Consider the following 23,496-nt stretch of genomic DNA (forward strand, 5'->3'; position numbering starts at 1 on the left):
AGCACCAGTTATTCGTTGGTGTGAGAAGTACAGAAACTGCACTAGGTGACTTCCAGCGAAAATGGAACTAACTCACTATGTAAAAAATCGAAATATACTATGAATAATTGAAAAAGCCTTATTTTTAAAGCAACCAAAACTGATGTTTCTAAACTCCGTATTAAAGGATATCAATTTATCAATGAAAATGTTTCCAAATAAACCACGGCCTTTAATTTAGAAGAATTTGAAAAAAGGATTTCCTACTAACCAGAATGAAACGCATTGAATTAGTATTGCCATAATCAGCTATTTACAATACTTTTCTTTCTGTCTGCCATGATCAGTGCTAAATAAAGCTGACGTTGTAGCAAGGTCTAATTTAATTGACTATAGCTGTAAGTGACTTGGGCTAGGTGATTTCCTCAGTCAGCATGCTGTTCTCATTTCACTATTGCAGCTTCACATTGACAGGACTCTCCGTTGATTTTTCACCAGAAGTGTATAGACAACAGCCCTTAATGGTATGTGTGAGACCACCCGTAACGGCTTGCACGCAGAATCTCGCGCCTAAGGAATTACCCTAAAAAGGGCAATTTTTTATATGAAAACTCAGTGGCTCCAATGTCTATGCACAACAGTATTTACAAGACAACTGCAAATTCCATTTTATTCACTCCTCGTAACACAAAAGGCAGTATATTAAATTCTCTAAATGTGTACGCATTTTTTTAAATCCTACAATAGTGTACACTGTCAGAGACTTAAAGACACCGAATCTGCAACAACCACCCATAAAATTTTGAAAAAATATATATGTCATATTTTCTTTGCAACAGAATTCCCAATATTATTTTTGTGTTGCATGGTGTAGACGCAACATGAGAAGCCTATTAGTATGTATAGGATTAAATGGCAAAAGTTCGTATTACTTATTTCCTTATTTGAACTTAAATATTGGTGACGCATCTTTTATGAACATCAGGAGTGTAAAGTGTGCTAGTTTCCCACATTTCAGCTGAGAAAAACCGTGTCTAGAGGAAGCAGTCAGAATTAATGCCAACTAAACACGCATACACACACTGATGTAAGTAGACTTTTGAGTTGTCAATGAAGAGGTGTCAATTAAAGATCTTGACAATATGTTAACACTCACAAGGTGTCTCAGTAGAAAAAAGGTGTGAGCAAAATTGGTTTACTTTACTGAATTCGCTTACGGAAGTCCTTTTTTTAGTCATTTCAAATGTCACACCGATTGACAGTGTGCCTAAAATATGTTTTCTTTATTGAAAACAAGAGTGTCACATGTCAAATTAATTTGTTATTCAATTCATTATTTCTGTCCGTGTCACGTTCAGTGCTATAGATTGGAAGGGCATGCAAGTTATATTTGGACACTCTTTGGGGTTGAAATTATCGATGGGTTTCCTAAAGTGTGCCACTCTGGTGCATTTGTGTGGTTGTGTCACATCGAAATATAGTGGTATTCAAAATTATAACCTGCAGCCTGTTCTGACGACATAGCTAGGAAGACTTGCACACGCCCAGCTTTCCAAAGCCATTGCTGACACTACCCTCATTTGTAAATCCATCTTCTTTATCTTCTTCTCTGAATACAAATTGGGAAACAATGGCCACAATTGTGCATCGCTTTTATATTTCCTTCAGAGGGAAACAGGCCTTGGGGCAAGTAATTTACAATGACAGAATTCATGCTAAGCTCCACTTATTGCTTCAACCACACAGATCTAATATTGCATATGGGACACTCTGAGGCATATTATCAAGGACCAGGGTTAAAATTATCGCTGTTTTATCGGCAGGAAACTGCTGATAAAACGGCGATAATGGGCTTGAAAATACGCCCTTGTTAATTCCCATAGAAGCCCATGTTCTGATGTTAACATGGGCTTCTATGGGAATTAACAAGGGCGTATTATCAAGCCCATTATCGCCGTTTTATCGGCAGTTTCCTGCCGATAAAACGGCGATAATTTTAACACCTGTCCTTTATAATATGCCCCCCGTGCGTTAGTAAATTTCAAAACTAGTTTACCACATTTGCTTTAGAGCTGAACCTACTTTTAAAGCTCCCGCCCCCATTGCAAAATTGCGGACTGATAGGCAAGAGATGTAGCCAAAGTCGTAATTATGGAATCATCTGGTGACCTGAATTGTGTGCAAAACAATTTGTCTCCCCTTCCCTCTGCTCCCAGGTCCACAAATGTGGAATTACATAAGCTGAACAGCAGCATTATGCTCTACGGAAGAAGCAAACATGAATTCTTTGATCATGATATTGTATTATACATGCCTCATGGCATTTAGAAACATTCATTTTGTCTTACAATGGAATATAATTATTTTAACTTTTAATTGAAGGTACTTCGATCTCCTTTAAACATTGCATGACTGACGAATATAATCATGCCACAAGAGGCCATGTTTGAACTTGTGAATGGCCTGATTGAGACCGGTCACAGTGAAATAGTTGGAACTGCACACAATTGCAAGGAGTACAGAATGAAATACATTCATATTTTTTTTTATAAACCCCCCATTACATTTAGAACTTCTAGAACCTTGAAGATTGGCATAGTAATGGCTGTGATGGTCCCAGACATAGGATTCCATTTTCTGAATTTGTAAAAAGGTGCCAGCCTGTTCTAAAACCTTGATACTAACTGCAACACTCTTTTACTGAATTCAACATTTATTCTAATGTAATTATTTCATAGATTGAAGCAAATCACAATCATTCTTATATACATTCATTTAATAAAAAAATGCAGTTATTTTTCAATGTATTTAATGTTATGTCATGGAGTATTATGACCACAAATAGCATTTACTTTACACAATAAAAGGTCTCATTGAAAGCTATCGTAGATTAGGAGAAGACATTAAATAAAATCAAGTTAATTGATTCGTTTGAAGAAATGTGGCAGCACGATTTGGTCTATCAGTTTAAGAAAGTAGGCCAACAAGTTGATGAATGTCACACCGTTACCCTGAACAGCATACAAATTGAAGAAATTCCATATCTAGCACTCTTACCTGGATGGAGACACTGCTGTAAGAGCCTCCGATGACTCCAGCAATAAGCAAGGGGCTGTTTTCCTGGATGGCATAGGATCCATCAGGACACATGTATTCTGCTTCGTCCACTTTTGTCAAAGAGGCTCTAACAAACTCAAGGGACTGCTCCAACGCATAGGTGTCCCTGGAGCACGTGTCCAAAATGTGAACTCCGAGCTTGACACCAGGAAGTAGGTGACTGTCACTGTTGATTTTGTCAATTGCAAAGAGCATGGCCTCCAGGCGCTGAATGCCCCGTTCCTCGTTGATTCGTCCGCATTCTTCAGTCCCACTTCCTTTTTCATTGATTGGGAACAAGCCACCCAACACGAGGTCACCTTCGATCTTGATTTCTTTCCTTAAAAAGTTGTGGTCGTTTAAAGAAAGCAACACTCCTTTGGTAAACAAAGCTAGGACCAGCGCCTGGATCCACGTAAACATTGTTGTTGGCAGCTTGCAGAAACGTAACATTTAAAAGTGTGCTTTAGTTCCGTTCCATTGCAACATTATTGAGCTTGTTTTCCGATACGAAAAGGAAAGGATATTCCACCTTGACTTTCATCGATACCCTGTCAAGAAAGAAGAAAAATTGCAGCAGAGCAAAATTAAAAGAGAATGTAGCAAACATGTTAATCTGGTAAAACTGTGAAGGAGCAGAAAAACAAGAAGACATATAAAGTTGGTTTGGCCACCCCTTTGACACACCAGGTAAGGTACTAGTTCAGTAACCAACAGAATTTTAATATTTCAGTGCCTAGGCGTTTCTAACAGCGAATACATTGGTAGAGCTTGCGAAGGGCTATAAATAATTTAAAAAACACTTTGCATTAATTTAAAAGAGATCACTGAGCAATTTGGAGAAAAAAACATTAAAGTTTAATGTTACAGGCAGGTAAAGAGCAAGATATATTGCGCATGCAACTGTTGTATGATTCAATGCTTCCTCTAAAACACTTTGGGCCTTATTTATGAAGGCCTTGCGCCGCCGGTGCGTCACTTTTAACATGGGAAAAAGTGACGCACCGCTGGCGCAAGGCCTTCATAAATAAGGCCCTTTGAGTCTGCCTCTGTAGGTTTCTATTGTGTTACCATTTGCTTACAAGTTGTGAACCTGTTTTAGGTAAACTATGTAGCATTAGGGCTCCGGCGAGCTGAAGGGGTCTGATTTCCAACACTCTTGAGCAATGACTCAGTTCAATGCACCAACACAAATTGCAAATTTAGGTTGACTGCGACCCACACACAACCCACTGAGCTGTGCTGTACAGGGAGTGTTTTCTGGTTGCGATTAGTCCCACTAGATGAGTTCAAGAACAAAGCAGAATTCCATATCTTCTTTCCTTAATGAATAACACACTCAAAAAAGAACTAAGGGGCATATTATCAAGACTGGGCGAAAAAATTATCGCTGCTTTTTCAGCAGGAAGCTGCCGCTAAAGTGGCGATAATGGGCTTGATAATATGCCCTTGTGAATTCCCATAGAAGCCCAAGTTAAACATCTAACCTGGGCTTCTATGGGAATTCTCTGGGGCATATTATCAAGCCCATTATCGCCATTTTAGCGGCAGTTTCCTGCCGATAAAGCGGCTATAATTTTATCGCCCAGTCTTGATAATATGCCCCTAAGAAACAGGGGATACAACTTAAAATGTTTAGTTCTAAAAGCTAAGTCTAGTTCATTAAATATGAACAGTAACCACAAAGAATGAGAAATACATATAGTAATGCATGACAAGGCCAGTGAAAACAATAGGAACATGTTTAACATGGTTATCAAGTTCCTAGCACCCTGTCACTACTAAGCACTACAATAAATTTGAGAAGAACAAAGCAAGTATATAAATCGAATTTCTTAAGATGGATTGCCAGCATATTCTCTCCCAGCAAAACTGTCTAGCTATTCTCAATCACAGCTCTTGCCCAGAAATGATAAGCAATGCTAGGCTAAAGGCTACTCCTCAGCACCCATCCTGGAGCCCCCCTGACTGAGGCTGTGTAAAGATGAGGCGGAGGCAGTAGGTTTAGGTTCAGGATTTATTCAGGAGAAAAGAGCCGTCCAGCTTGAGGGAAGGACACAGCAGCAGCAACTGCCAAACAGGGAACACTGGGGAGGAATCCTCAGTACAGGACAATCTAAAGAGTGACATCACAGGCAATACAGATCACCACACACCTCCCCCCTTTTTAAAAAAAACAATTCAAAGAACATAGTAAAACAATAAGAAGAAGGCAAATCAGATGTAATCACGGTATTTGTTGGGCCTCACAATGGCCCTCGAACTTTTCCTCAAACGATTGTCAATACTAACATGAGAATCAACTTTTGAACCATTGCCAACATTGATATTAGATGGAGAAGCAGTTGCACGGGAGGGATCTTTGGCAACCCGAGAAGTGCTCCAACAATTACCGTTAGACAATTTGACAGCATTCTTGCGAACGTCAACAACCTGTTGGGATTCAAGAAATTTCGAAAGGCCTTTCTTAACTAAGACAGGATTCTTGATTCTAACCCAGTCACCAGGATGAACGTTATGGGAAGACACAACTCTAGGTACAGTAGAACAAGGTGGAGAACTAGAAGATTTTTTGTTGGCACACTCCCATACTGCTTCCAAATCACAGCCCCGGTGGAGACTCTTGACCATCCAAAAGGGGACAGCCTGGGAGCAAGCTTTCCTTCCTCTCATTAGCTCGAAAGGAGAAAAACCAGTGGCAATATGGGGAGAAATGCGATAAGACCATATAAGATCTTTAACAGCTTGTAAGATACAATTATTTGACCTGAAAGCAGCTTGCACACATTCGACAATGACTCTGTTAAATCTCTCGGTTTTGCCGTTGCTTTGGGGATGATACAACGGAGTTCTGGTATGTCTAATACAGCAATTGTTAAGGAAGACACCCATCTCTTTGGAAATAAATTGAACCCCGTTGTCCGTGAGGATTTCCTCAGGACACCCTTCCCTGAGGAAAATTCTGCTCAGACAATCAATCACACTTTTGGAGTTGGGTACATTGATAGGTTCAACTTCGACCCACCTGGAAAGATGATCAACAAGGACCAGGAAGTATTTTGAAGAATTGGGAAGGACATGGAACGGACCTAAGAAGTCCAAACCAATTTTTTGCCAGGCCCTAGCGGGAGGGGGAACAACAGAATTAGAGACACCTTCTAAAATGAGGACCTTGTCACTAGTGTTACAACGTGAACAGAGTTTGATGGCTTCAGTAATCTGGTTGTCCATTCTTGGCCACCAAAAGTTCGATCTTACATTTCTCTTGGTAATGGTGGCACCAAGATGTCCAGAATGTGCATCAGTGATGATTTTCTCTCTGTAAATAGAAGGGGAAATACATTTATCTCCCCTAACAATTTTACCATTCTCCAAGGAAAGTTCAGAGTTAATCTTCCAATAAATTTGAAGTTCAGGAGAAAGGGTTTTCTCTTTAGGCCAACCTTTTTGTATGAAGGAGATGACGTCTTTGAGAATGACATCATTCTCGACAGCTTTGATCCAGTCACATTCAGCAAAGGAAACAGATATTTGGGAGATGTTGGCCACAAAACATTCCTCAATGTCAGTTTCGTCATTCTCATCAGATGCTTGTAGAGGTAGCCTTGACAGGCAGTCTGCTCGTCTATTTTTGCCACCAGGAATATAAACAACCTTGAAATTGAATTCTAAAAGCTTAGTGGAAAGTCTGGCCAATCGTGCAGTGGTGCGATTGACGTTCCTGCCTGATAAGATATCAACAAGGGGACGATGATCGGTTTGAAGGATGAACGGTCTACCCCAAAGATAAGACTTAAATTTTTCAACACTCCAAGCACAGGCAAGCAGTTCCTTCTCTATAACCGAGTATTTCCTTTCGACAGGACGGAGAGTCCTGGAGGCAAATCCGACGGTAAATTCTTTACCATAGGCCATTTGGGAAAGAACAGCCCCCAAACCATATTCACAGGCATCAACAGTAACAACGGTTTCTCTGTTGCCATTGAAAGGTTGAAGAGCAGGGGCATTGGTAATATGCTTCTTGATAAGTTGAAAACCTTTTTCGCACTCATCAGACCAGCTGAAAGAGGCACCTTTTTTAAGTAAAAGCCTAAAACATTCAGTGGTCTTGGCATAGTCTCTCATGAATTTCGAGTAGAACTCACAGAGACCCAGAAAGGACAATAGCTGTTCCTTGTTTGAAGGGGCGGGAGCTTCGATGATGCTTTTGACAAGACCAGATCTTGGCTTGATGCCATTTTCAGAGATGATGTGACCAAGATATTCCACTTCTCTGGTTTTGAAAACACATTTGCTTTTTTGTAAGGTAACACCTCTATGTTCCAAAATGTGAAAGACCTGGTCAATGACTTTGTCATGTTCATTCTCAGATTGGGTGAAAATGAGAATATCATCTTGAAAGACGACCACATTGGAGAGTTCCTCAAACATTTCTGACATGATGCGCTGGAAAACAGCGGCAGCAGAGGCCAACCCAAAGGGAAGACGTCGAAATTGGAAAACGCCATCAGGTGTAACAAAGGCAGTAAGGTGACGTGAGAGAGGATGCAACTCAATCTGGTGGTAGGCCGCCTTTAAGTCAAATTTTGAAAACCAAGTAGATGAACCTACTTTTGCTATTAAATCCTCAATGCGAGGGAGAGGAAAGCCATCCACCCAGATAGCCTGATTAAGGCTGCGTAAATCCACACACATCCTAAGATCACCAGACCTTTTCCTGGCAAGAACGATGGGGGAAAGCCATAATGTCGATTCGACTTTCTCAATAATTTCTTGTTCACACAGAGATTTAAGATGTTTAGACAAGTCCTCTCTGATGCTGAGTGGCACATTTCTAAGTTTGTGTTTGACTGGAGTAATGCCGTCCTTAACCTTGATAAAATGTTGAAAATTGGTGATTTTACCAAGGCGATCTTCAAAAACCTTTTTATATTTGTGCTCCCACAATTTATCATTCAAAATGTTACAAACAGGGGCAGGAGATGAAGACATGGAAAGGGGAGTATTGCATTCTTCAATAAAAACAGGGTTGGGTAAACCTGGTTTAATGGTGACACCGAACTCTGCTTGATGAATGAGACCCAGTACATTGATGCCTCGCTTAGCAACATAGACCTTCCCTTTGATAAATTTGTTAAAAATGGAAATCTCAGCCCAGAAATAACCTAACAGATTAATTCTACTACCCTCAAAGGCTACGGAAAGGACATCAGGAGGGAGTAAACATTTGTCATGCCAAAAGTGAGAATACTTATCGTAGGAGACAATAGTGATGCGAGCACCGGTGTCTACGAGTAGTTGAATATGACATTTGTCAATAGTAGCATCAACCTCAGGATCAGGAACAAGAAAAGTACGGCTACTAATATCATTATCTTTCACAACAACCACATATTCCTGACTGGTAACATCAAATTCAGAACATTCAGATGAATGTTCAAGAGAATTCGAATCAGGGGAAAAATCGTTCTCATTCATGATACAACGTACATCACTTCTTTTACCTCTCATGCAGACCTTTGAAAAATGACCATTTTTGCCACATTGACTGCATTGTTGGTTGGCAGCAGGACAATTTTTAAAATTAGAAAAATGGTAAGAAGAACCACATCTAAAACAAAAGATGTTTTTGTTAAATTGTCTGTTAGGCATAAATGGTCTTCTTGTGCTAGTATTTCCCATTCTTCTGAAATAACCACGTGAATCACGAGGAACAAAATTAGAAGACTTGAAGGGAGCAGGCATTTTAGTGGAAACAGCACCAGAAACAGAAGTATTGGAAATAGCACCAGAGATAGAAGTATTTGAAAGAGAAACTTCTAGTTGTTTGGAATCTTCCAGAGAGGTCTCAATACTTTTGGCTATGTCAATAGCTTTATCAAGAGAAGGATCTTTGCATGATAACAACTTCCCTTGGATTTGTTTACAAGAACAACGAGCAACCAGCTGATCTCTTATAAGTTGAGAGGTGAAATTGTCAAATTCGCATTTAGAGGCTAAAATTTTTAAGGCAGTAACGAAAGTGTCAATGCTTTCTTCAGGTTTTTGAGCCCTGGTGAAAAACTTGTAACGATGAACAACCATGTTTTTGGTTTTAACAAAGTATTTGTCTAATTTGGCTATGGCTATGTCGAATTCATCAGGAGCTTCGCCAGGAGGAGGAACATAAGGTGGGAGATGATCAAAGACATTTTGACCTTCGACACCCAGATGATAGTACATTAAACTCTTTTTTCTTTCGGCGCGATATCTAAGACCATCTATAGCACCCAAATAAGCCATGAAGGATCTTAACCATAGTTTCCATTCCAAAGGAGGATCACCGGGAGTTTGAAGAAATGGAGCTGGAGGAGAAACACTTTGCATTGTAGTATCTTCTATTTTCTCTAACTGAGCTAACCAAAAAAAAACAAATGAATACACAATACACAATAGTTTGTAAAAACTGTGCACCAAAATATGCAAATGCTGTGCACATCAGCGTGTAACAAATGCTGTGCACATCAGCGTGTAACAAATGCTGTGTACATCAGCGTGTAGTTGCCCAAAAGGTGTAAATGCTGTGCACATCAGCGAGTAATTTGTGCACAATGGTGTGTAAAAACTGTGCACATCAGTGTGCAAATGCTGTGCACATCAGCGTGTAAACGAAGGTGACATGAGCGTGAGGAATATAAGTGTGGATTAAAGCTGTGCGCGTCAGCGCAAAGTTGAATGCTTGATCAGCTGTGAGTAATTCAATCTGACATGCGCTAGAGCTGTGCGCATCAGCGTAGTGAACGAATAAAATGCTTAATCCGCTGTGAGTCAATCTGCCATGCGCTAGAGCTGTGCGCATCAGCGTAATGAGTGAAGAAAACCTTTGTGACGTTGCAGAGTTCGATGAAAGAGCTGCCGAGTGCAACGAAGGAGAGTCTTTATGACGTTGCGAAACCAAGCAGTGACTGGAAGTCGGAACAGCGTCAGAGTTGCTATGGAGACTGGCGTGCGTGGAAGACGCCTGATGCGTAGGGACGCTGGGTAGCTTGACGGTGCCAGGACGTGGGTGTTCTACAACGTCATCAGTTTGAGGCGCAGCCCGAGGAGAGAGGAACAACGGAGAAGAATGCGCGCAGGGTGGAAGCGCGGAGAAAAAGGTAGGAAAATCAAGAAATGTGGCGAAAAGCCTGGTGAGAGTTAGTTGGTGGAAGCGGAGCGGGCTGGAACTGAGAGAAAGGCCAAAGGCACAAGTCTGAGTAGCACGCAATGAAAGACGTGCAGAAAAGTTCAATTAGTCGAATAGTAGCAAGGCAGAGTCGATTGCGATGAAGAGAGTTCTGTAGCTGCGACGGCTCTCAGTGAGTACAGCGAAGAAAGTAAACTGTAAAAGTACTCACATGACAATGAAGGTCGTGAGAAGAATGATAAAAAGTCCTGAATATCAAACCGCTTCTGAGATGACGTAGTTCTGAAGGTTTCAACAGTAGCTGAAGAACTGCTGACCATCCTCTGTCGCCAGTGTAAAGATGAGGCGGAGGCAGTAGGTTTAGGTTCAGGATTTATTCAGGAGAAAAGAGCCGTCCAGCTTGAGGGAAGGACACAGCAGCAGCAACTGCCAAACAGGGAACACTGGGGAGGAATCCTCAGTACAGGACAATCTAAAGAGTGACATCACAGGCAATACAGATCACCACAGGCTGATTGTCGCTGCACACTGTAGTGATCACTGACTTGATAATTCTGTCACGAAGCCCCTCCAATTAATGGTCAGTTACCTACATTCTTGTAGTATCTGATCACTGATTTTATCTCGTGTTTATAAAATAAAGAAGCACTTGGAGAAACTAAAGTTTCAGTAAAACAAACCAGATATGGTTATAAATGCTTCATGTTGATTTACATATAGATAATGTTCCTATATAATTAATACAATAGTAACATGCAGGCTTTAACTGTAAGCACAAATACTGTAATGGCAGTGACCATAGTAACAACAACATAAATATGTCAGCCTACATAGGAGACAGAAATGATAATAACAGTTCTGCTAGCATCTAAAACTTCACATTCTTTAATAAAGCACATGATAAAAACATAAGAGGTTTTAACGGGCCTTGTTGCAGTGTGATAAGGCCCGTTACAATCTTTCATGTTTTGAAGCCTTCGACATTAGAGAGCCGGATATATTTTCCAACATTGACCTTTGTGTGCAATTTTTCCAATCATGAGTTGTTAATATGCCATTTAACCATACACTCATATATTAATGTCGCAAAACGTAAAACAGCCAGTAATGCACAGGTGTGAACGGCTGGCTGTTTTGTACACATTTTAAATGATTCCAGTTCATTCATTTTCCAGAATTTTCAACACATCTCAATTACCTTTGTCACGTGGCCCAGATGGGCATTGTTGTCTTTCCTTTGTTAGCATGAGCAGGTTACTGACTGTCTGCTGCTTTGCACATGTTACTACACAAGTTTATTTTGCTTATGCCATATTGCAACTTTCACATACTTTAGTTTTTACACTTTACTCGTTCATGGGATTTAGTCTGAACATTGTGAACAAGGTCGAACAACAATGCCCCTTGTTATTCTGTTCTGGTCAGGCCCTAGCACCTAGACAAAACATGAAGATGCAGCTGTTGTTTGAGAACATGTACCGTGGTCATGTGAGGGTACACGGATAGGTGCCACACACTAGGAGAGGGACCTTTTTCCGGGAGAAGAGCATGACAGCACCTGTGATGTAGATCTACCATCTATAGACTCAGGTACGAGGTCCTCAGGTAGTGGAGGAGGGAGTTCCTATCCTTTACTTTGTGATGCACATTGGTGGCCAATCTCCGTCCTACTGCTGTGATGTCCTCATCAAGGTACACAGCTGAGGTACTACTAATGGACTACGTAAACCGGAAGCAGTCGTCATCCTGGTTGAGCCATGTCAAGAAGCTTTAAAGATGGTCCTCTGTACCTGTCTAGATACAGAGGGCATCGTCAATATACCTCCGCCATAGGGAGATGTGTTGCCTATAAGGATTAGCAGGATGGTGGACTACATTCACCTCAAACTGGCCCACATAAATGCAGGCCAGACTTGGGGCAATTGTGGACCCCATGGAGGTACCAGACACCTGTAAGTACAACTGGTTGTTGTATGCAAAGACGTTTTTTGTCAGCGCTAGTTCTATACAAAAAAAATTAGCAACTGCAATAAGTCTCATGTAATCTATAGATTGACCTTACCGTCTTCACTATATTGGGCTAACATCACGAAAGGTGAAGGTCCGTATACAGGAGCACCTTAGCGCAATCAAAGCTAAAAAACCTTCCACACGTCTTGTACAGCATTTTAAAGAAAAAGGACATGAACCAAGGGATCTTAAATGGGTGGTCTTGGTGAGGGTGCTGGGAGAATCACACAACATTGAAAATATATTGGCTAGAAAGGAGGCTGGATGGATTTACTCAGAACAAGCAGACAAGGAGGGTTTAAATGACTTTATCGAATGGAATAAGGTCAGCAGATATTGACCTTTTACAGATAATTAAGTTTATCAAGTGGATTAATAATGTGATGAGGATTATTCACATAGAAGATTTGGGATGGGCTCCAATGTATGCCAACTAGAGTAGGCCCCTGCAGGTTGTTCTATTTTCCAGTCCTTTTCCCAAGTTTATACCACTCCTCCCGTGCAATGGGCAACAGCACTTGTAATGCGAGAAGAGTATTGGAAAGATGCTTTGTGAAAGCTGTGAAGTTATTGACTTTCCCTTGAATTAGGGTCTAAGATGTTTTAAAGGAGAACCTCAATGATTGGTGTGATTGTGTGTTATCGACAAGTGGGAGCCATTCATTGGGGCCATGCCCCCTTTTGATGATTGATGTGGAGGGAGCAGCATAACGCCATGATTGATGGCTGCCCTGCTGTCTGTTTTAATGTAGGATGCGGTGACAGTATATCTTGAATATTGCAAACTTTATTCAAATTGTCATCCCTTACAAAAGTGGTGGACACAAAATGACAGCGAGACTTCTGTGAATACTGGAAAGGTCCTCGAGTGGAATGTGAAGGTGGACTGGAGGCTGCGGTAAAAATTGCCGAGGGTTCAGGGGTAAATATTTGTGCCCTAATATACTTTACCAGATTGTCCGAAAGGAATAAGGTTCTGGCTACATATATAATACGAAACTCATTTTAATTGCCTGCAGTGTTCTCTAAATTCAATGGGTACATAATATGTGCCCTTATTGTTAATAATTTCCCCCACACACACTACAAGGAGCCAGGCTGCACTACATGTTAAGATGGCCGCTGCAATTGCAGCCACTTCGCGGTTCGAGAATTGAATGACACGGCTGCTGGGCAGAACGAGAGGGGGAGTTAAAATCAGATGGAGTGTGGCGTTCGGAATCGGAGCTCCTAAATAACGCGGGTGGGATGCGGCAGCGGTAAGGGACAGAATGCAGTCAATTTGGGGCTGCTCATAGAGGCGAGCAAGTTGGCAGGGCTGAGGCAATACGTTGGGTGCTCATCTTTGCAGATAGTTATAGCTTGATGAGGGATACTTTGATCTTGAATGCGATTTTAAGATTGTGATTTGTTTTTGAGAACAGGTGAGAGAACTGGGTGAAAAACATACAAGATGAAGGAAAGATCATACTAGATGTTAAAATATGTGGTCTTTATGGTGCGATGCACAAATTTTGTTTTTATACACGCTGACAGAATTCCAGATTATGGATGGTTTTCCCAGGGATATGTGATCAGCTGACATGGATGATCCGTAAAGGAGGTTTATGGGAACGCTGTAACTTCGCAACCTCCATGTAATGATGTTTCAAATGATCTAAGTGCCATCACAGTACTTGGCAGTCACTATGCCTGGGATGCAGGCATGGGACTGGGTTTTTTACAACTGGCTTATTTTATCCACATGTCATTATCTACCATTACAGGTGTTGAATCTAAACACAAAGTGAGTAAGTGAAAGGATGAACCCCTGTTAGCCCTGATGAAGTTGCGATAAAAATACAGCAACAAAACATGTTGGCAATGAAGCATTAGGTTTGGTGTAACAGGAAGCAATTTTAGCTTGGAAGGCTTGCAGCCCAGAATAAAATTGGAGTGGCCAGCAAGAGTTTCAATTTTAATGGTGAGAATCACACTTATTATTTCTCACTGGGGGTTCCTTGGTTGACTTGTGCAAGAGTGAGCATTACTATTTGTATCTCTTTATAAGGGGAACAAGTACTGGTTCCACCTTCTCTTTTTTCTTTCCCCTTTTTCTCCTTTTCACTAAAGCGAGAGAGTTACCAATGATGATAAGTGGGTAAACTGGTAATTGTCAGCCAGCAACCCTGTTGGCAGTTCTACCGTGAGGTACTCTCTCTCTTTCCTCCTATTTTTTCATTGTATGGAAGGTGGGGGTTGCAGATGGTAGTAACATGGTGTTTCTGTTTAAACTTGACACTGTGGCCTATATGAATAGTTGAATTTATATATAAGGGAATGGAATAATATTGAAAACCCTGATGTGTCACGTTCGATGAAACTAAGTGTCTATAAGGTGGGGCCTTGCGTTGTTTATAAAGTGGATCCTCAACAATTTCCAGAGTGGAAGAAGGTCTGAACAAAGTATCGGAATGCCCACAAAATACATGTGTATCAATATTATCCGATTTCCAAGGCAAACTGCTCTTTAGGATGCCCACTGACTACCCCTTGGGTGAGATTTTCTACTACAAAGCAGATCAGTCTTTCCAGGTGCAGCTAAGCAGTCCTCTGAAGTACACAGCAGGCCAAGCATTAATCCGGGAAACCTTCCACAGGTCTGGAAAGTGAAAGGAAGAGTGGGTCTGATGGCCCTATTTTTATACCTGGTGCCTTCTTTGAAGCAGGGGTTTCTAGAGAATTCCTAATAAAGTGCTTGGAGTTTCTTGCCTCTATGCCCTGGCTCGAGGCTGGCTGCATGAAGAATGAAGTGGTGCTAAGTTGTTTGTGTTAAAGCAGGACACAGCCTATTGATTTACTGTACTATAATCTACCCCACTCCAGTCTACCCCACTGCACTCCAATCGTCCCCAATCCACTGCACTCCACTCTTCCCCAATCTGCCTCACTCCACTCCAATCTACCCCAATACACCCCACTCTACTTTTCCCCAATCAACCCCACTCCAATTTCAGTATACCCCAATACATGCGACTCCAACCTACACCACTCTACCCCGATCTACCCTATCTACCCCACTCCAATCTACCCCAGCCTAATCTACATTTATCTACTCCACTCCAGTCTACCCTACCCCATCCAAATTAACCCCAAATCCACCCCAATCTACCCTACTTCAATCTACCCGACTCCAATCTACCACGCTAATTAACTCAACTCCCCCGCTCCAATCTACCCAACTTCATTCAACCTCACTCCAGTATACCTCACTCCAATCTACCACAATCTACCCCACTTCACCCCACTCCAATCTACCCTAATTCACCCCATTCCCTCTACCCCAATATACCCTACCACACCCCTCTCCACACCTTACCATACCAGGCCCCTAACTTTTAGTCATGCAAAACATCAGCCATAATGGTCAAAACATGGCTAAAATACCTTGGCAAATCCAATAGCTCTCTCATAGGTGAGACCTATTGGCTTGCCAATGCTTGTTAAATGTAATTTTAACTACAATATGAACAACCTAAAATGATAAATCATATTCATTTGAGAGTTTAATATTTTGGACAATTGTTTGAAATGTTATTATCTTTGTATTAGTTAATAGTGCCCAGCTGGTGCTGTGGAATTCAGCACATATCTTGTTTTTGTGAATTCAATCATTTCCTAAATTTCTTGCACAAAATGAACAAATCAATAGTTTGCATTCTACATTTGCATTTCATAACTTGCCCCACCTCCGTCACTAATGGTATCACATCATAAAGGCACTCAGCTCATTCTGTGCGTACACTGAGACACCAATGAGGCAATGAACCAGTGCACAAGTTAAGCAAACCAGTGAAATCATGCATTCTAGACAGTGCAGTGTAGAAGCTTGAGCAATGGTTCATGCACTGATCCGTGTTTCTACAAACCATAAGAGCTTTAATGAAGCACATTGCGCTGTACATGAATCTTTGTAGACAAATTATCTTTCTTCACAGTTTTTATAACTGACCACTCAGCAGCAGTGCATGTGGTACGCTAATACTTCTTAATATAGGAAGTTGGTTGCTATATTTTAAAAGATCATCTGTAAAAAATGCCTCTTTTTGTATGGTCACCCCCAGGTTTTTGGGCTGATGGTGCTAGTTTTCGACTCTAAGATTGCTCTAGGGCCTGCTAACCAGTCCTCAGTGCCAGTGCCCTAACCCTAAAGTGTATGTCGAATTTGCTGTGCCCAATTGGAAATGGGTAACTTAACTGTAAGTCCCTATTATATGGTACATGGTACCCAGAGCATGTAAGTTAGAGAGGTACCCCAGGGCTACAGTACTGGTTGTGCCACCTCATGTAAAATGAGTCCTCCAGTATACCACTGCAGTCTGATGGAGAAGTCATACACTGCTAGTCCAACTTTGCCATTGAGAGCAATAGCAAAACCACTTTCCTCTATACATATATGTAAGCCATCCCTCTGGCAGGATTACCAATCTTAAGGCAGGATGAAACATATAAAAAGGGCACAACATGATTTTTTAAAATATATTCTGACAGCAAACACGCAAAACGGCAGTTTTTACTGTAGAAAACCATGGTCGCCCAAATGGCGAGTGCAGGATTACACGCTGTCCCGCAGCTGTGCTAACCCCTGAACAGTGTGACCAAAGTGGGCACTTTAAGGTATCAAACAACTTGTTACATTAAGCCCGACATACGTCTCAAGGTTAATGAGAGTTAATGCACTTTGTTGCAGTGTGCAGCTTTTACAAAGCTGCCATTGTGTTGTCTTTAAAACTTTTGTCATTCCCGAGCACACATGGAGCCTGCTCCATGCGATAGCTTTCTGCCCTCCTGGAGAGACATACGAAAGACTCTCAGGAAGGCGAACAATGAGGTATTACAGGCCAGGGAGATGTTATATCCCTCATGCAGGATGCCACTCGGCTTAGCCCCAAACAGCAGGCTTCAAAGGGGCCTTTGGATGGTCAATGTGTAACATCAGGGAGGATGGTTGACCCATTGTTTATCCAGATAGGCGTACAAAGGGGAGCAGAGAGGGGAAATCAGTTGCCTAACTGAACTCCCAGGGGCAAGTACTCTTAGTCTTAGTTAGCCACACCTCAGGGGTGGCTATTGAGGTCTGAACACTGAGAGAGGGGTCTCACCATATTGAGAGTGGGCAGAATGGTGAATTCTAGGATAGCCAGATGCCACACTCAACAGGAATAGGTCACCAGGACGGAGGGAACCTGGCAGCCCATTGGCTACCAACTGCATTCTACCATGTGGCCATTTTTCAAAGGAGAAAGGGAGCACCCTTGGCACCCAGATCTCATATTTCAACCGACCTGGCAGGAGTACCAAAGAAGGACTGTTCTGCTGCATTGAGGGACCAGCAAAGAGAGGCTGCAACATTGAGGGCTGCACCTGCTGCACGTGCTTGGCTTGCTGTTAGATACAGGATTCCTTGTTGGCTGAGATATGCACACAGGCCAGGCAGGAACCACCACGTTTAGTCAAGGTAAGATAGATACACACTTTAAATTAACCTGCGCTTACTGTCTGGTAGCTTGGCACTGAGGGAAGGCTTCACTTAAGAGGCAATGTGTAAAGTATGTGTGCAACACACAGACACACACACATACACACAGTAACACAATGAAAATACCACCAAAATACTCAGCACGTGCTTAGAAAACAAAAGAGAATATGTATCGGAGTAAAACAAGACCAAAGGGACAAAAATCCAATCAGTTGAAGTCAAGTTATTAATTTTTTAGGAATAAATGCAAAAAAATTGCTTAGAAGTCACTATCAGTCAAACAATTACCTGAGGTCACGAGGCACTGGTAGAAATCCAAAATTCAGGCTGACTGAAATGGAATGCAGGCCGGTTACAGGACCCAGACAGGTCCAGCTGAAGAAATACCTTGGCTGTCGACACCAAGAGCCTGTTGCATCATCATTGAGCTGTGAAAAGGAGGTCCCGCATCATCGTCAAGCTCCATTAAAGTGAATGCAATGCGTTGTCATCAAGCCGCGCGGGCTGTGAATCCAATGCCATTGAGCAGTCTCTGCTGTGGTATGGAGGGCGATGCAGCAGAATTTCTCATGCAGTTGGGGTGATGCCGCGGTTTTTGAAGCAATCAGCTGCAGAACTCACTACTGAGGCCTAGGACTGGAGGAGGCACCTCAGGCAAGGGTAGGGCTCATAGATGGCAGAGTCCAGCAGCACCAGCAGGATTGCAGGAAGTAATTTGTGTCCCTGAGACTTCAGAAAACAGGAGACAAGCCATCAAGCCCTTGGAGTCACTCTGGGTTCAAGTGAAGAGGGTCCAGTCCTAATCCTCAGCAGGGCTGAGATCAGCTGGGCAGCTCAGTAAAGCAGAGAAGCAGCTCCTCAGAACAGTCAGTCAAGGCATAGTGGCAATCCTTACAGCACAGCACTCTTTACTCCAGCAGAGTTCTTCCCAGATCCAGTAGTGTACTGATTTGGTAGGGTCAGAGCCCCAGTACTTATTACCAAAAGTGCCTTTGTTGTAGCGGGTAACTTCAAAGCAACTCTCTGAAGTGCACAAAGATCCCTTTCAATCCAGTCCTGTCTGCCAGGCTGTCTGTAGGGGCTAATCAGACCTTTGTGTGGGGAGAGAATAGCCGATTCAAGTGAATTGTTAGCCACTCCCTTCCATCCTTCCAAGGCAAGGCCATCACAATGCAGATGCATGTAGATGGGGACTCAGACACACTTATCCTTCCTGTGTTGTGGCTGTCTGAAGGGAATGCACAAAACATAGCTGTCATACAGCCCAGATGTGTATTAGAGACAGGCTGTCCGGCACACAGAGCAGTAAGTGCAGAGAAATGTTCACTTTCTAAAAGAGACATTTCTTTAAAAGCCAAGTCAGTGGCAGTAAACTGCACACATAGCTACTGAAGTAGCAGGCCTGAGCCAGTTTTGAAAGACTACTTCTGTGGGTGGCACAATCAGTTCTGCATCCCACTAGTAGTATTTAATTCACCAAATGGTATACCATTTTAAAAGGGACTTAAAAGTAAATTAAATATGTCAATCAGGTATACATCAAATACACACATGTTTAGGGAAGAAGCACATGAATTTAACACTGATAAGCAGGAGTAAAGCACTCAGAGTCCAAGGGCCAACTAAAAGAGTTCAGCAAAAAGAGGATAGGGAAGGCGAAATATTTTGGCCGACCCTTCAGAGAGGCCATTTTCTATCACTAATTAAGAGAGGGACTGTGTCTGCCATGTCCCGCTCAAGGAGAGGCTGTCTCCAGTGCCCAACAAAGCCAAGAGACTCCCAGGGCCAGCCTATTGTCCTCCTGTTCGCAGCATAACAACACAACAGCTGAAACAGCCCACTGGAGCAAGTTGGTCGCCCAAACTCTTCAAGCCGCTACTACTGCACAGTGCAGCACCAGGGACCAATGCACAGAGATGCGCCTGTGTTCGCTGACCCTGGGACTGCTATAGAAGAGCTGCTGGGAACCTCAGAAAATGAGTTATCAACCCAGGAGGGATTGGCCTGTGACCAAGACACTTAGCGGCTGGTAGTCCAATGTTGACTGGACTTCGACCAGGCCAGAGATGACCTCTTGGGATGTTAACCCTGCTACCAGGTCCTTCACACCATTTTCATGCACCGAGGAGGGCCTGCTGGGAGACCCCCGCTGACCGCTTTGCTTCCACAACATCCTTGGAGAATCTGTAGCATCCTTCAATCTGTACATCAGGACCACTCCTTAGGAATCCTTTGCACCGTAGATAAGGTGCCTGGAACTGCATGAGGACTGATTCTTCTGCAGAGGTAACTGTTTATAAGGGCCTTGCTAATCTCCTTGACTAGCTCCCTGCTGGAGTTGATCGCTGCAAATAACAGTACCCAACCACATTCACACCTGCCCAAGGTATGTTTGATAATGTTTTTAAGTGTAAAATTTGATGAATTGGCCATTGCTTGTTTGGAGTTGAGTGAAATGCTTTGATTTGTTATTATTACTTGTAAATGTCATATATACGGAACCCTCCAATGGATCTTTTTTTGTTTAGTGTTTAAATTCTGAAAATAAAACGTCTATTTTTTATAAATTGGTGTTTGATTTCTTGAATGTCATGTTGTTTTCTTCTTCAATTGTTTTGGTGCTGTATAAATGCTTTACAGTAGTTTCTATGTGTAAAAGCCTTGGTGCTCAGTACCACAGCTACCCAAGGTTGTGCTGAGGGTTTGGCAGATGAAACCTACTGTGCCTAAAGAGATTGGTAAGTGTATTACACTATGAGGTCGCAAAACTAGACCATATAACACACCTCTCACTTGATCACTTCAGAGAAGGCCTACAGTTACTGGAGCAGTGGACAAATACGTTCTGTTTTAGAGAGTAAACAGGTCTTTTGTCTTTTGAGCAGGTCTCAAACCAAAACAGAGGTAAGAAATACGGGGGTCCAAAATTAACATAAAAGGGGAAATATGTCAATTAAACGAGATTTCTCACATTCTCAATTAAACTCAATTAAAGGAAATACAATGCCAGCTCTTTCGAAACAAAATACGTTAATGCATTATATTTATACATTTTTCTGAGTATATTTTACAAAAAAAACATATATCACAGGTGTACCCTTAAATATTTTTTACTGACTGCAGATCTAAGTATATTGTTATTATCGAGATCCATATAGAAGACAATATTTGCATGATACAATGTGTTAAGAAGTTGTATATCTGCATTTTCTGAAACAACATTGTCCAATTTTTATTTTTATAATTAGAAAAATAACAGTGAAATATGCATTTTTACAAACAACATGTATTATGTGAGATTTATTACACTATTACCCATGTTCTCTTGAGAAAGTGGTGCTGTGCTGAGAGCTGGGTCATGTTTCACTTAACACACGCTGGGGACACCAGGTGCAACAGAAGATAAGGACATACATTTGTGTATCTCTAAGAGTTAACAAACTTGCAGTGTATCTGCTTAACATGCGCAAGCAAGAACTACATTTGTAAAACTATGAAAGTGCTTTTCTCTGTCAAGCTGCTCAATGTAAATAATTCATGATAAAGTGTAGGCGAGATGCGTGCTTGGTAATGCTAAATGATACAGCATGCACGATGAATGAAACACTAGAAATAATTGCAAAAAGAGCTCAGAATTTTCACAAACATATCTGCGGTGGTCAAAATGAATCCGTGTTCTGTGGACTCCACAATAAAACAGCCGGCGAAAAAAGGCTAACCCAGGACACCCGATACCCAAAGAAATGCGAAACTATGGGCTGAGTTCTGAGACTTTGCCTGAACGCAATTGTGTGTCCATGTTTGTAGCCATTCACAAGCTTACAAGACAAATCACGCCTTGTCCCTCACACATCTGGTGGAGAAATTTAAAGTAGTTAAACCATATCATGAATCCTTTGGTGAATTCCTAAAATGCACAATTGAAGCTATTTTGGCCTCACAAGGGACCTCTTGGCAGGAATACAAATAAATTATTTTGTGAATTGGACTCAGAAACTTCCCTTTTCCTGGGCCGAGCACACCTGGAAAAGGCTATACTGTTCACTCGAAGCATGGGCGTCCGCAGGGGGGGGTAGGCTTGACTCATGCCTTCCACTTTTTCAGATTCCCTATTTGCAGGAGCATAGTGAACCCTGCTCCACCCCACCCCTTCCTTTAGAAACTACAGGGAGGGTGGAGTTCTTGATAGGTCTCATAATTAATGTGAAAAGGTGAGCGAGTAAGTAAGTGAAGAGATGGGTGGATGGATGGCTGGATAGATGAGTGAAATGATGGATGGATGGATGAGTGAAAGGGTGGATGACGGGCGAGTGAATGGGTGGATCGATGAGTGAAATGATTGATGGATTGAGCAATTGATAAGTGAAAGGGTGGATTGCTGAATTGATAAGTGAAAGGGTTATTGGATGGACGGATGAGTGAAAGGGTGGATGTAAGGCTAGATGAGCGAGAGAAAGGGGGGTAGATGGACAAAAGGATGGATCAATGAGTGAAGGAGTGAAAGGGAGGATGGATGAGTAAATGGAAGGATGAACGATAGGTTCAATGGATGGATTCATGAGTGGATGAGTAGATGGATGGGTGGGTGGATGGAAGGATGGATGGCTTAGTGAAAGGGGAATTGAAAGAGGAAGAGGGATGGGTAAATGGATGACTGAATGGGTGAATGGCTGGATGGATGAGTTAATGGATGGATTGGTGGAAGAGTGGATGGATGGAAAGAGTGAAAGGGTGGATGGATGGATGATGGACGAGTAAAAGGGTGGATTGAGGGATAGATAAGTGAAATGATGGATGGAAGGAAACGTGATGCATAGGTTTGTAAATGGATGAATATGGACATTGTTGGGCACACAGATGGAAGGACAGAATGAATGGTGAAAGACTGAATGATGGATACAAGTATGATTACACATTGTAAGCCCCATTATCTTAAGCAACATTTCCTATACATTGACTTTCCCATTTATATGAGTGATTGTCTCTTTATAATATGTGTGTGTTGTAACACACTCCAAAACTCTGCCCCACCCACATACTTGGGATGAGTAGCACTATAGAAGAAATTAAATACACATGAGAGAGGGTCTATGTGAAGATGAGGGGCACCATTGGAGTGTGGTATCAAGGCCAGACTGGCCGGACCGGGCATCAGGTGTTTTCTCTGTGAGCTGGAAAGGTGGGGGCGGTTATGTTAGCACAAAAAGTCCTGCACATTTGCTTAAAGCTGCCCGTATACTGACAAACCATGAAGTGCACAATTGTCTCAACCTAATATAAACTTATTTTCACTTGTACTTTAGTGATTGTCTATTTACTTATATACCATTGCGCAACCTTCTCTGAATTTCTACGAATTTCGTAGCATGCCCTGCATCGCAAAATGCGATAGATTCGTACTTACCTCCAATTATCCATATTCCTGTTTTTAGCATCTCCCACCCGGCCCCTCCCCCGCCCGCCTTCCTGCCCCACTGTAACTCCTTCCACGGGCCGCGGCTGATGAAGGGGAATCCCTAAATCTGAATGTAAGATGGTCATTGGAGTAATGAGTTACAATATGTGGCAGTCCTGGGAAGCTATTTATTACAAACCAATGGAAAACCTAATAATAACTGCACTAACTTAAGGCTCAAATTTGCAACCTTTACTGGTAATATGATTTTGATCTCCACTGCTAAAGGTGCTACAACTTACAATGGAGTAGCCAAACTTGAGGGGCCCAGTG

The 23,496-nt window shown here is 42.1% G+C and overlaps 1 protein-coding gene across 1 annotated transcript in view; it reads right to left on the minus strand.

Annotated features, from left to right (window-relative positions):
• GRM3 (glutamate metabotropic receptor 3) overlaps positions 1-23,496 on the minus strand; it is a 1,262,213-nt gene that overhangs the window by 563,917 nt on the left and 674,800 nt on the right. The window contains exon 3 of the mRNA XM_086919750.1: positions 3,037-3,626. Coding sequence (XP_086775876.1) covers positions 3,037-3,528 — 492 coding nt within the window. The 5' untranslated portion in view covers positions 3,529-3,626. The remainder of the gene's footprint in view (positions 1-3,036; positions 3,627-23,496) is intronic.

The sequence above is a fragment of the Lissotriton vulgaris genome, chromosome 1_1 (genome assembly GCF_964263255.1).
Source record: "Lissotriton vulgaris chromosome 1_1, aLisVul1.2, whole genome shotgun sequence".
Classification (NCBI taxonomy): domain Eukaryota; kingdom Metazoa; phylum Chordata; class Amphibia; order Caudata; family Salamandridae; genus Lissotriton; species Lissotriton vulgaris.